This window comes from Netta rufina, assembly GCF_964035555.1.
Source record: "Netta rufina genome assembly, chromosome: 3".
In the NCBI taxonomy this organism is placed as follows: domain Eukaryota; kingdom Metazoa; phylum Chordata; class Aves; order Anseriformes; family Anatidae; genus Netta; species Netta rufina.
The window spans coordinates 83,992,608-84,006,099 of record NC_140125.1 but is presented as its reverse complement, the minus strand read 5'-3'; the positions used below and the strand labels follow the sequence as shown (position 1 = coordinate 84,006,099).

General features: G+C 41.6%; 1 protein-coding gene across 1 annotated transcript; it reads right to left on the bottom strand.

Moving 5' to 3' along the window:
* Window positions 1-6,169: 6,169 nt before the first annotated feature.
* On the bottom strand, window positions 6,170-9,932 carry RPS12 (ribosomal protein S12). Its single transcript, XM_084285071.1, has 6 exons — window positions 9,899-9,932; window positions 9,701-9,752; window positions 9,144-9,260; window positions 7,447-7,549; window positions 6,847-6,948; window positions 6,170-6,258 (listed from the first exon to the last, which is right to left on the bottom strand). Exons 2-6 carry the CDS (start codon window positions 9,712-9,714, stop codon window positions 6,196-6,198), a joined length of 399 nt encoding a protein of 132 aa, XP_084141197.1. The 5' UTR covers window positions 9,715-9,752; window positions 9,899-9,932; the 3' UTR covers window positions 6,170-6,195.
* Window positions 9,933-13,492: the final 3,560 nt, after the last annotated feature.

The following is a 13,492-nucleotide window of genomic DNA, read 5'->3' as shown; positions in this document are numbered from 1 at the left end:
GCTCACATCGAGAAGGCCCACCTGGAGATACACAAAGATGGGGAGATTGCTCCAAGGTGGTGAGAGAAATTGTACGTTAAACTGCAAACAAGGAGTCAGGAATGTGAAGAACTATGGCAAAACTGAAATACAGATGGCATCCCGTAGGCTTGAAGACCAGAAAAAATGACACTACTGTTTGCAATGATCAGAAAAGGATCAAGACAGGCTAGTGTTAAGAGGAAATATTAAAAGATGTCATGATGAGTTTGAAACAGATGGCTAGGTAGCCATGAGGAAAGAGTCAGATTAATCTGAGATTCTGATTTGGATATAAAACATGCACATGAAATTGAAGGGTAAAAGTCAGTCACTGCAGAAGTGGGAATTGAATTTATATGTATTAAAAAGTATAGCAGCTTGCTAAATTCCATGCACATGAAAGTATCTTATATGTGTGCTGACAAACATTTTATTTTTCTACCCTGAAAGAAGCAATGCTGAAGAGTGTTACTTGAATATTGCCCACTCAAATGGATGGAAGGAAAAAAATATATATATTTTTATATATATATTTACCATATCTTATATTGATATACAAACACCTTTCATATGTGGTATCTGAGGGTGTTTCATTTGTTGTGGATGAGTTCTACAGCACATGACCTCCATTCCCTTAAACACATACTCTTAAAATTAGAAACATTTCAGTATTTTTCCCCATTTGCCTTCCTAAACCTGTCCTAAGTATCTGCATTATGTTATCCAACACACTGGCTGCTAACAGTACAATCAATATAAAAGGTTACTTAGGGGGCATGGCTTTTTTCAACTCTGTCCTCAAAATACAAAGCTTTTTTTTTTTTTTTTTTTTCTAACTAGAATTTGAAGTCTTTCACTGTGGAAAGTATCTTAGAACCATTTGAATAGGGAATGAAAAAAAAAAGAAAAAAAAGGAAAAAATTGAAGCATACTGGAATTATAACTTTTTGGAGCAAAAAAATCAGGAAATTTGCTTTAATAAACATTTGTCTGTATGTCAGCATAAAATATATTTTTTCAGTTTTGTAACTTGATTGTAAAATTTTACAGGGCAGGAACTTCGCATACCAGACACTGGCCTAAATGCCTATTATTTCATTGCTGTTAGAAAAGAATATCTGACCACCTATTCATTGGTATTTTTACAAGAGTATTAAGGTATAAAGTAGTCTACTGATGTGCTTCAAACAGTAAAACTTATGATGATAATTTCAATAAGGCTACAGCAAAGATGAACAGAGTCCTGATATTTACTGAGCTAGAAAACTAATAAGAGTTTAAAAATAACTTCCAATCACTTAGGCAAGACAAAATCTAGGTTGATTTGCTCCACTTATTTTTGTATAACTCTGCTTTGTACCTAGTAATCTTTCAGCAATATGAAATATCAGGATTTCTTTTTAATAAACCAATCATGTACAAATAAAATTATATCAATTTGTAAATTTTAGGAAAATGTGATTATTTTCCTTATATAAAACATCCCCATTTTATGTAATACTGTACTGGTGGCACAAGTCCCAGTGAAAATATTTTAAATACTTTTGCTTAAATACTATAAAGTCTCCATAGCTGCTTTTGAACTGGAAGAGCAGGGGAAATAAATGCTCCTGCAAGTCAAGGTTACTCACAAATTAGTTCTCACCAGTTCATATAATACTACGTGACCCAGACACTTTGGGGATTGAAAGAAGGAAGGAGAGTTACCAATGCTGGAAAGTTCAAAGGTCATGTTTTACTTCCATAAAATTATGGAGTTATCGATTCCAGCAGCTACGTGAAGCAATCAACACAGATTTAGGATATTCCACTGGTGGACCTTCATTCAGAAATAATGCCAATGCATGAGAAAACGACTCTGTAGGATTGTTACATACGACAGCATACTAATTACATCATGTGTACAATTGGGTTATAAGATCCTAAAAATAAACATTTGCTTGCTGACCAATGCCTGGGGAAAAAAAAATAAAGTCTAAAATTAACTGTCTTTACTTAACTGTCTAAAACTAATTGCCTATAACCTTTGAGAAAATTTGCCACTCTCGTTTTCCTTCAGGCTATGTAAATCAAGCCACAGCGCTGTGCTTGTCTACCACCCAGTATCCGGTTCAATGGCCAAACACAAAGTTAAAAATCCTCCTGAGATTTCAAACCCCAAACACATCCGTTCCAGTGTAGAGGGCAAAACTGACCAACAGATCTCTATGCTCAGAGATCCTTTTCAGCACTGGATGGGAGATCTTGGTAAGGCCTTCAGAAAGCGAAGCACATTGTCTGCACCAGCCTTAGCACAGCAGACACAATGGGGGCAGGGGCAGACAGCTAGGGTGTAAGTCCTACAGTGCAACAGAACCAAGATGGTGTAAGCAATTCTAAATTAGCAACATTAAACAAGAAAATGTGTTTTGCACCTGTGTGTAACAGAAAGTGTTAAGGACAGTGTGTTTTAATACCAAATACATTTTTCTGCGTGTGGGATTAATGCTCCCCAGCAATAACATACTTTCAGCATTATATAAGATTGGCATATGTACTTTTCCCTTGGCAGAGCAGGCAGAATAAACAATGCTGTCCAAAGGAAAGGGTGGAGCCCTCAGATGCGGGTGCACAGCACAGCAACTTGCTGACAAAGCCATGCCCATCCATCCATCTTTCCTATCTCCATGATATTTTGTGTAAAACTCAGCAGCATATTACACTGGGAGCTCCTGCTGTGAATGAGTTGTCCTGGCAACAAATCCCTCCCAGTGAGCACTCGGGTTCCCACTACATTACAAGGACACCTACTTCCCCCCAACCAAACTTGCACGCAGCAGCAGATCACTACCATTATGCCTGACTCTATGGGACTGAGAGTAAAGCAGGGGCATCGCCATGGGAAAGTATGGATGGCAAATGGAATTGGCTCCCCAACAAGAACCACAGCCAAACCCACAACTTCATCACAGCAGGAGCTGTGCAAATGCAGGGCATGGGATGGTCGAGTATCCAGATGCTCAAGAGTTTATCTAAGACCAAGAGGCACGTACAGGACACAGAACCAGTACTGACCAGCTTGACATGCAGATGGCTCCAAAACAAAATGAGCTTTCCCAGTCACGATATTTTTATTTTGAATCTCCCATAGGCTATTGCCAACACTATCTAGGTGTCTGTACTTCACACCTTCAGTGATGTTTCTTCAAAGCTTTCCTAGCTTCTTCCTACACAAATACAACCCAAATTAAGAAATCTCACACTGCTGGAAGTTATCCATCCTTACGGACAGATGGTCTTCCACATGTAGGCCTTAACTGACTAGGGTTTTGTTCCCAAAATGCACTACCACTTGGATGTTTTCATAATAGCCAGACAGAAAATCGAGCAATGATACTGCCATCTAGCAGTGAACACATACTTTGAATTATTTTTCTCCATAAAAGATGTTAGCAGAAGCACAAATGGGAAAAACTTCAGGTATTACACAACAGACTACCGCATCCTGAGTGTATGAAGGCAATTAACATTCAGACAACTTCTGTGTAATTTTATTAAAGGAAAAGGTTATCAGCTTTAACTTATCTCAGAGAGTTCTTCAAGATCAATCACTTCAGTATTACAATTCACCTTGGCACTTCCTCTTTCTTCTCAGTGCTATCCTTGCATTTTTCTCCTCCAAATGCAAATTAATAGTCCCATCCAAAGCTTCAATGTGAATTGGTACATGTGCTTCACACTGAAAGATCCCATCAAGTTTTAAGTTGTACAAACAGAAATTTAATGTTGAGTTGGCCTCCAGTGAATTTGTTTCACTTAGAATGGCATAAGATGATAAATCCTAACATCATTTGCCCATGCTAAAACAACCACAATTCTACCAAAAAGCTCCAAAACTTTAAGCAGGGTAGAGGAACCTCACGTGATTGTATATGTGCAGAAGGTAAATATTTCTACATGACTTACTTGTTTAAACTCCCTTTGTAGTCTAGGGCAAAGTCTATCTCAATCAGGTATCGCTCCCTTTCATTCTCCTGTCATGTTAGAAGTATTGTTAAAAAAATTGTTTTAGCCAAAACACAAACATCTGGAAGTGTTCAGTTAGCTTGCACAGGCTCAGAGACTTCTCAGATTTGAGCACACGAGTCCATGGATTTTATCTTGATGAATCTTCACCCACCGCCCCAGAGGAGCTTACTGGAGTGCACATCAGTTGCTCCCAGTCCAAAGATACAAGGACTGGGCAGGACTTACTATTCCTATATATATATATATATATATTCTGGTACAGAAGCATCAACAGCTTTCAATCTCTGCAGCACACAGGCCATTGAACCCAGGTACCAAGCTCCAGTTTGGGATTCCAAATCCCACTGTAGATTTAGCTATGATTGAGCACAGGACCAAGGCAAAGCAAACCATAAATGTAACTGGACTGCCACCAGCAGTAACATTTTATATAGTTTTCTCTAGCATGTAGCAGGGAACATTATAAAAATGCCAAGGACAAAGATGCCTAAGTATTTCACGCATTTTCAGAAAAACCTAAATCCGTGGAAGATGCAGTCCCCTAAAACAGGGCATAGGAAGTCTACTTTGGTATGTGCCTACGTACAAGTGATATACTAAAGGCTTATTAGCCAAACTAAACTGACAAAGTTTTGCAGTCTTTAAACTCTATTTAAAAAGGCATATTCATACAAGTTACACCATTTAGAAGCCTTTAGTGATCCAATGAGATCTGCAACCAAGGCTCTTACCTACAACAGAATTTAATTTCAATTATATGCAAAAAAAAAAAAAGGTAATATTCATACACTTGTTGATACCAACTGTAACTTGTTACCAATTTACCCAATTTGTACCTCTACTTGCAACATGATTGGCATGTATGAAAGTGTCACAAAGTTGCATTTAACACCTTTACTGCGAAGCTGCAGACCAGAGTTAAGGTACCTAACTTAAGCAATAAATATGCTTCTTGCTTTTAACCAGTCTTGGAACATGTAAGAAAACTTGAAAGGCTACCACAGAAACCTCTCAGAAATCAGGTCACCCAAATCTAGCTACTGGGAAGTTGTCCAAGAGTGTCATTGCAAAAAAAATAGCAAAGCACCACATAAGATAAACCTTTAGTGAGAGCTGCAGTAAAGTGAATACACTTGCTGAGCCCAGCATCTAGATGCCTGCCTCTTCACTACACAAATGGCTGGGGATAAGAAGTAAAAGGGGCTACAAGCAATAATGAAAATTTAAGTTCAACAGCCCAAGAGGTAGATATGCATTCCAGCCTCCTCACTTGTACAGGTGCCCAGCCCCACATTGTCACTATACTCATGCCCTACTCACCAGTGTAACGGAGCAAATCCTTGAGCCCACTTAAGAGCTGCTCTTTGCAGAAAATGCAAGATATCCAAAACTCGCAGGAGAGAGGTGATCTTAAACCTGTTCCAATCCTGCCTCATTTCCATAAATGGAAAACTGACAAATGAGTTCTGTACCTTACCACTGTCAGTGAAACCAAGACACTGGACAAGTCACAGTTAAGCACTGCCTTCTTTGAGCAGTGATCTGAAAAATTTGGCTACCCTGACTGCCAAGAACTCCTGCACACCTGCAAGTGTATGTCAATCCTACTAACACAAAAGTAATTCCACCCACTATTTACTTCAAAACTGAGGGAAGGAAAATACACCTAGTGCCAAGTTAGTCTCGTGAAAAAACAAACAAACAAGGTATTTAAAGAATTCCTGCAACATCTCAGAAGATTTGGGTAACAATTAAGGCAGTTCTCCTCACTTATTTCAGTAGAGGGAGCCAAATTTTCATCACAGATGCAGCAGTACTTCAGACTTCCCCACACATAGTAGTCTGGAACCCATGCAGAAGTAGAGGCATAAGCACTGTCAGACCACATGCACGCAGAGATCATAATCATCTGTCAGCACTTATGCAAATCAGAAGCTGTGTCAAGTTCCCTAACCTTTATGTTATGAATATTAAAGGCATCATCATGGAAGAGGAGTGGCAGGGATTCCCACCATCTTTTTACGAAGCAGTTAAAATATTTAAGAACTATTCCAAGACCTTTAAGTCCTTAAATCTCATGTTATCCTTTACAATCCAAAGAATTATTCCACAGACCCATTAAACACATTAAACCCACACACTCTTGTCAGGCTCAAAGTTTATTTTTCATTTCTTGCACTTGAAGTACTCTTCGATGACATCTTTGGCCTGAGATTCCTTGCCATAGTCCTGTAACACAGAACAACCCATTATTAACATACAGATCCACTCTAGAGTTCATATCTTACTTTTAAAAGGACAACAGGACAACTGATTCTCTGACAATGTTTCTCAAGGTACTCCCCAAATACACCCTTCCAAAAAGTAATCTCAAAAGAAATCACATCACCAGCTGCTTTCCCTTAGTTATTCAAGGACTATTCTACTTGATCTAAACATAAACATCAGTACAGATGCATGCAGGCTTTTCATTTCTGCTTAAAGGAGGCCAAATAAAATCAAAATGTGAAACAGTAACAAGAAGTATTTAAATACACGCATAAGTCATTACTGCTTATGGTGAAGATGTAGCCATCTCTTGGGACCTCAAAGACAACAAAGTCTTCAAGGCTCGTACTGTGGCTTTACTTTACCAGCATTATTTTACAATATGCTCTGCAAAACACTTTCAAGTTGAGCAGACATTATTAACTGGATTTTACTCTTTAAGATTCTCTTCTGGTAAGTTTTTCTTAGTTTTCCTCTTGTCAAGGGGCCACAAAAGCATCCTTATATTTACTGTTCACTTGCAGAAAAAATAAGCAAGTATCATCTTACTTTAACCACCACACAGCTGCAGCCCACCACTTTGCGAGGCTTTCCTTCTCTGTCGATCTTGCAGAGTCCTACCCATTCGCCCAGCTTTTTGTTGTCATCAACCTGTGTAAAATATTGCATCACATTAGAACTGGCAATTTCTAACATAACTGGGTTCAATAGAAAAGCTGCTGTACTCTCAGAAGTATTGGGTAACGTATGGCTGCTTTCCTCATAAATATCAGTAGAGGGAGCCAAAGTCTCATCACTGTACAGCTCCTACATTTTCTAATTTCAACACGAAGTCACGTTTAAGACTCTTCCGACACTCCATCACCACTAACTGATTAATTCTGTATCTCAGTATACAGGACAAAAGCTCACTTCAACTTTGTAAGATACATGATACAAATCCTTAGCCATTTTTATGTCTGTGGTTTTAGCGTTGCTCACACAAGAACCACACAGAACTGAAAAGTCACTGCTGCTTTCAGAAATTGCTCAGATAAGCCATATACAGAACAGCACAGTGTTTCAAGGTTCAGCTCTTTATATGAAAGAAGTAGCTTAGATTGCTAGCACAGTATCCATTACAGACTTGTTTGAATTTTGGACACTCACCTTTATCAGGTTGATCTGGTGTTCTGCACAGAGTGCTTCAACTAGCTTCACGTACATGGGTTCATCACAATTTGAAGCCAGGACACAAAGATGGGCTTGGCGTCTGAAAAAAAGTAGACAAATGTAGCTTCAAATTCTTTAGTAATTAAAACCATAACAAACAGAACTCAGCACATGCATTTGTAATGATTTTTAGTCTTGATATGCTTCTTTTGAAATACTAAAAGTACTTTTGATATAATTTGTAGCACATGTTGTTTCTCAAACACAACACAGTACTTATGCATTGTTAGCTTTATTATCAGATTCTATTTCAGTTTCAGAAGCTTCTAGAAACCCACTAAGTTAAATCTCAGTCACTGGAAAAAGATGTAATGACTGGAAAGACACTGGAGTCACATAAACAACTACTGTCTTTATTAGAAAGCAACAAAGTTACAAGTTGCTTTTCGCTCTTTACCTCATATTGCAATAATTTAACATTAGGATTATAATTATCAAAAAAAGAATCAATTTCTATGTCAAGTTGTTATAAGCTCTTCAGAACAATCTTTTTTTTACTTACGTCCAAAGAAGCTGTTATGACAGGGCCCCAATTCTAATTAGGATCTTTGTATACTGCAGTACAATGTTAAGAATATCAAAGGGATACCTGACAACAAAGAGAGCTGTATAGGTCTTCTATGCTTAATTTAATTTGACCACAGCAAATAAATCTTATGTTCTCTACAGCCTTCTTCACAACAAGCTTCACCAGAATGTTTCAGAAACTTTCAGAAACAGCTTCACAGCAAGAACCATCACACACAAACACACTTAAACCTTGCACATACATCATCCCCTGAACTCACATTACATAAGTTTGCATCTTAAAAGAACTCTTACCAACTACTTTTCAGCCAGTAAGTTCCATTTCTCTCAGTTAGTACTTTCTCTTGGAGCTTTTCGCATACAGGTTTGTCAGACCACTGTTATCACTCATAAGAGGAGTGAAGGGGTATCCGACAATTTGTGGAGTCATCACTCAAACACTGTAGCTTTACTTCAACATTAAGGCTATTATTAGAAGGTTGTGCCTATGCAGATGTACAGCCTACTTCATGCTACCAGAAACTGTAACTGTATTCTACAATTGACATATGAATGACAGATTTAATATCGTTTTGATATAGTACCAAAACAATTATTTACAGCTACAATGAACAAAACAAAGCTAGAAAAAAAATAAAGGCAAGATCTTTTTTATAAGAACTAAATCAAGTTTTCAAGGCAAGTCTGACATATGTATTAACCCTCCCAATTCAAATTTTTATCAATGTTGAGAAGATCACCATTTCCTAAAACACAAAATCACTAGGCCTCAGATTTCCACAGCTTCATACAGTCAATCCATTATCCTTACAAAATCAATCTACATGAAAATTTGATGGTCCTGGGACTGCAAAAATACAGAACCTAGTACACTAAGTGCTTCTATCCTCAAGTCATTGAGTTTTATCTCATTTTAAGGTCATAGTTAAAGGCATTTAAAAAAAAAAAAAAAAAACACTACCAAAAAAGCACAGTTACGCCAAAACATTCAGCTACAAAAATCTGGACTAAAAAAGCACTGTACTTATTTAGAATACTTCTTCATAATATACCCTACCCACTTTTCCTATTTGCCACAGATCAGAGAGGAAATACTAGACACTTACTTGTCCAAGGCTTTAGCTGCTTCACGAATCCCACGAGCTAGGCCATCATGGATAAGTGCGGTCTTCAGCACTTCTTGGAGGGCGGTGTTAACGTCCATTACACCTCCAGCAGTAATGCTAAACAGAAGACAGACATTATTGCTCTGTCCATGCCAAAATCTTCACACCTTTAAGCAGAAGCTTCCCGTTCACCTGCAAGTATCCAACCATTAAAAAAATTACAGCAGAAGAGCAAACCGAAGAAGAGGTAATTCAGAGTAAGAAAGTAAGAAATAGAAGCAGTTGGGATAAATTTCAAGAAACCCCAGCAACGTGCCAGCCAGCTTACACGCCCCTTACAAAGACTGGGGAAAGCCACGCGCACAGCCCCCTGCCAGCCGGAGCTCACACCCAGCGCAGGAAGGCGGTGGCGGCAGCACACCGGGGCCCGCGTGTGCAGCAGCCCCAGCAGCCGGCCGAGGCAGAGCAGCGCGGCACGGGGCGCTCAGGCCCGGCGCGGCCCAGGCGGCCTCCGTCCCTCCCGCCCCCCACCCATCCCCATCCCCATCCCCGCTCACCCTTCCTCGGCCATGGCCCTCTCGGTGGGTGCCGCTCCCGCCCGGCTTCCTGCTGCAAATACAGACACAAACCGGCGCCGTGAGTGCCGGCGGCCTCCCCGCAGCCCCCGCCCGGCGCCCCCCGCCCGCGATGCCCGGCCGGCCGCGGGGATGGAGCCCGGCAGGCCCCGCCGCCGCCAGCGCCACGCTCACGCTCACCCGCCGCCGCCGACAGCCGCACGCCGAAGAGGGGGCGGGGCTTCCGCCTCGCGCTCTTATAGCCGCCGAGGACCCCGGCGCGCGCGCGGCCGGGGGCTGCCCGCGGCGGTGCCTGACGAAAAGTAACCAGAGGGTGGTGGGGGGCTGCGCTGCTCCCCGCGCCCTGAGGTGCCAAGCGCAGGGCTGTGAGGAGCAACGCTGCCCGCTCCTCACGCTGCCAGCCACCGAGGTTTACGTGATCGCCCCGAATTGTTGCCACTGACGGCTTGAAACTCTGAACTTCTCCACTGCAGCTTCGAGACGTTCCCCTTTAGCAGCTCCTGGGGGCATTTGGCCGTGTCCTCTCCCTTCTTCCTCTGCAAGAAGTGGTTTTATCAGTGGGAACATGCCGCTTCGTGTTGGCCAAACCCCAGAAAGCACGCAAACACACGCAAATGATAATGCCCACCCTGTTTCCCTCTCCCCAGGGTGATGTTCTTCCCTATATCTACCCCTCAGTCCTCCTGCTCCCCTTAAACAGCCCCAGAAATTCTCAATCTAAAAAGGTTTTGTACTGAGTGCAACAATAAACCATTCCCTCCCTCGATATCATCATAGACACAAGAAGTCTGCCAAAAGGCACGTTAGGATTGTTGGGTACCTGCAATATATTTTCTCTCCACGAGATGGAAGTATGCACATCTGAAAGATCCCTGTTACAGCAAAGGTCACGATCACAGGGAAATTATAGTCCCTGGAGGTCAAATATGTAAGAACAGTTTTCCTAGAACAGTTGCAAGGCAACAAACCTGTTGTGTTATCTATATGTAGAGGGGAGGTGTTCGTTGGCACTGAACTCTGTGTTGCAATGTTGGTATAGCACGCTAGGTAAATGTATACAATAATTAAAGAAAATATACGATCCAGTTTGAAAGTCCACGCCACTGTACAGTGTGTTAATGTGAACTCAGCATTCATGTGAGCACAGCACACTGTTGGCACTCCACCTGCTCTACCATTCTGTCCAGTTTCCTACAAGGAGTTGTGGTGGTTTTACCCAGCTGGGCAGCTGAGCTCCACCACAAGCACTCTCTCATTCCCCCTCCTCAAAGGGAAAGGGACAGAAAATACGATGGAAAAGGACTTGATGGTAGAGATAAGGACAGGAAGATCACTCAACAATTATCATCACAGGAAAACAGACTCAGCACAGGGAGATTACTATAATTTATTACCTGTTACTAACAAGTTACAGCAGTGAGAAACTAAAAAGAACAATCAACCAGTACCTTCCTCCTATCCACCCTCTTCCACCTCCTCCTCCCAAGCAGCACAGGTCCCCCACGGGCTGCAGCTCCGGCCCAGGGCCTGCTCCTGCGGGGGCTCTCCATGGGCCGCAGCCTCCACCAGGCCACATCCACCTGCTCCACCGGGGGCTCCTCCACCCATGGGGGGGCTGCAGCGTGGAGATCTGCTCCATGTGGGACCCATGGGCTGCAGGGGGACAGCCTGCTCCACCAGGGGCCTCTCGGGAACTGCTGCTGTGTGCCTGGAGCACCTCCTGCTCTCCTGCTGCACTGACTGGGGGGCTGCAGAGCTGGTTCTTGCTCCTCACTCATAGCTGTTGCGTAACTGCAGTTTTTTGTTTGTTTGTTTTGCCTTTCTTAAATCTGCTCTCACAGAGGCACAAACAAAATTGCTTATTGGTTCTGCTCTGGCAAGTGGTGGGTCCCTTTGGAGCCATCTGGAACTGGCCCTTATCTAACACGGGGCTGCTGCTGGATTCTTCTCAGAGAGGCCTCCCCTGCAGCCCCCCACCACCAAAACCTTGCCACGCAAAATGACTTCAGGAGGAGCGTAAGAGTATGTACAAGGTGCTGTCACGTGATGTTCAAGAATTTGGGTTCTCACCAGCTAGCTGCTCAGGGCAACCCATTCCGACTCACTATCTCACTGCTTGTATTTTAAAATTCTTCTCTTATAGCTGCTACCCTCCGTGTTTCCCATTCAATTCCTTGACACCTCTGGCTGTCCCCCTTTCCACAGCAGCAGCCGCCTTCTTTTTACCCTGTATGATCAAAATGGCAACTGAACCTGGAGGGGCTTTTTCAAAGGAGTGGTACTGCAGCGAGTATATAATTATTCACTGTGTCTCAGCTGTCCTCTTCCTGCTGCTTTTTCTTTCTCTGTTTCTCTCCTGGTCTCTTGCTTTGGTAGCCTCTAATCTCACCTTGTGCTCACCCTGGAAACCACAACCCATCTTTTCTTCAGAATGACAGACTCTCATGATAGTTTAACTTAACTGCCAAGAACTGAGTAATGAGGGGCTCAGACAGTGCACAGGACAGTGAGGCAGCCAGGCACCCAAAGGGTCAGCTTTTGAAAACTCCCAAGAAAGGTCCACAACACCACCAAACTCTGAACAATCAGCTCTGAATTTCAACAATCTTTGCCAAACTTACTTCCTTATTAAGTCTGTTTCTAGAAATGCAAAGCACAGGCAGCACTATAATAAATTTCTAGTGTCACAAGACAAAATTATCTCATTCCAAAACATAATTTCTCAGTCTTGCGGAACATCAAGCTGGAAGCCTTCCTGTAAATAACATTATCACATATTCTACCCTCTTCTTCCTAAATTATCTTATTTCCTGCTCATATGGTCCAGAAAAACATTCTGCATCGTAAAGGTTTTTGTAGAGGGCAAGTTACTTTTACCCATTTCTCACCCTATCTCCAGCTGAAGTCTTGCTCCCCAGCCCAGATGGGTGAGATGAGTATTTCCAAGCACCTCCAGGTAATAAATAGTTCAGAACAGCCAACCAAGCGCCACTACTCTAAAGTACAAAAGATGCATATAGCAAGTTTTAAGTGCCTGTAGAAAGTATGGTGAGACAATTCTAGGGGTTCAGAAAGAGGACAAGCTATGGCATTTCAACTCCAATGGAAGAAAATTCTGTGGTATCGTGACAACTGAATAAGAAAAAGTTTGCTGTTTTTTTTGTTGCCTTCCACAGATTCTGTGCTGGACTCTCAAAGGATGGGGCTATCACATGGTTACCTTACATCAATTGTAAACTTTCCAACTACCTACATGCGCCACTATGACTTCGGGAAAAAAATACAAATATGATGCAAATAAGCACTAAGTGATTTCTGGATTGTAAGGTCAAAGTGTGTCTAAGATATCTGCAAATATAGTGTAAAATAATATAAGATACATATTCCCAAATGTGCTAAGCATTTCAGAATATCCTGGATTTCCACATGGAAAAGTGTTCTTAAAGCAATTTTCTTAGTATGTTTTTATCTTGCAGAATTGGCAATGGAGGTAGACTCTATTTGTAGTATTGCTCCAAGGCTTGAATTCTACATATGATTTGAATCTGAAATATATTTTTAAAGTTGCTGCAGACATGACATAAACAAGGCTTGTGTGCTTTTAAAAAATAAGTCTTCTTGTAAGACTTGACAGGCTTTTGTGACAGACTGGTAACAACTATCTGTTCAAAGGCTAATAAATATTCATATCTGGTTTTGTAGTTTCCTTTTTTTAAAATACAGAATTAACAAGCTTTCTGCCAACCATTTTCTTCTCACAACAATGAAAACTGT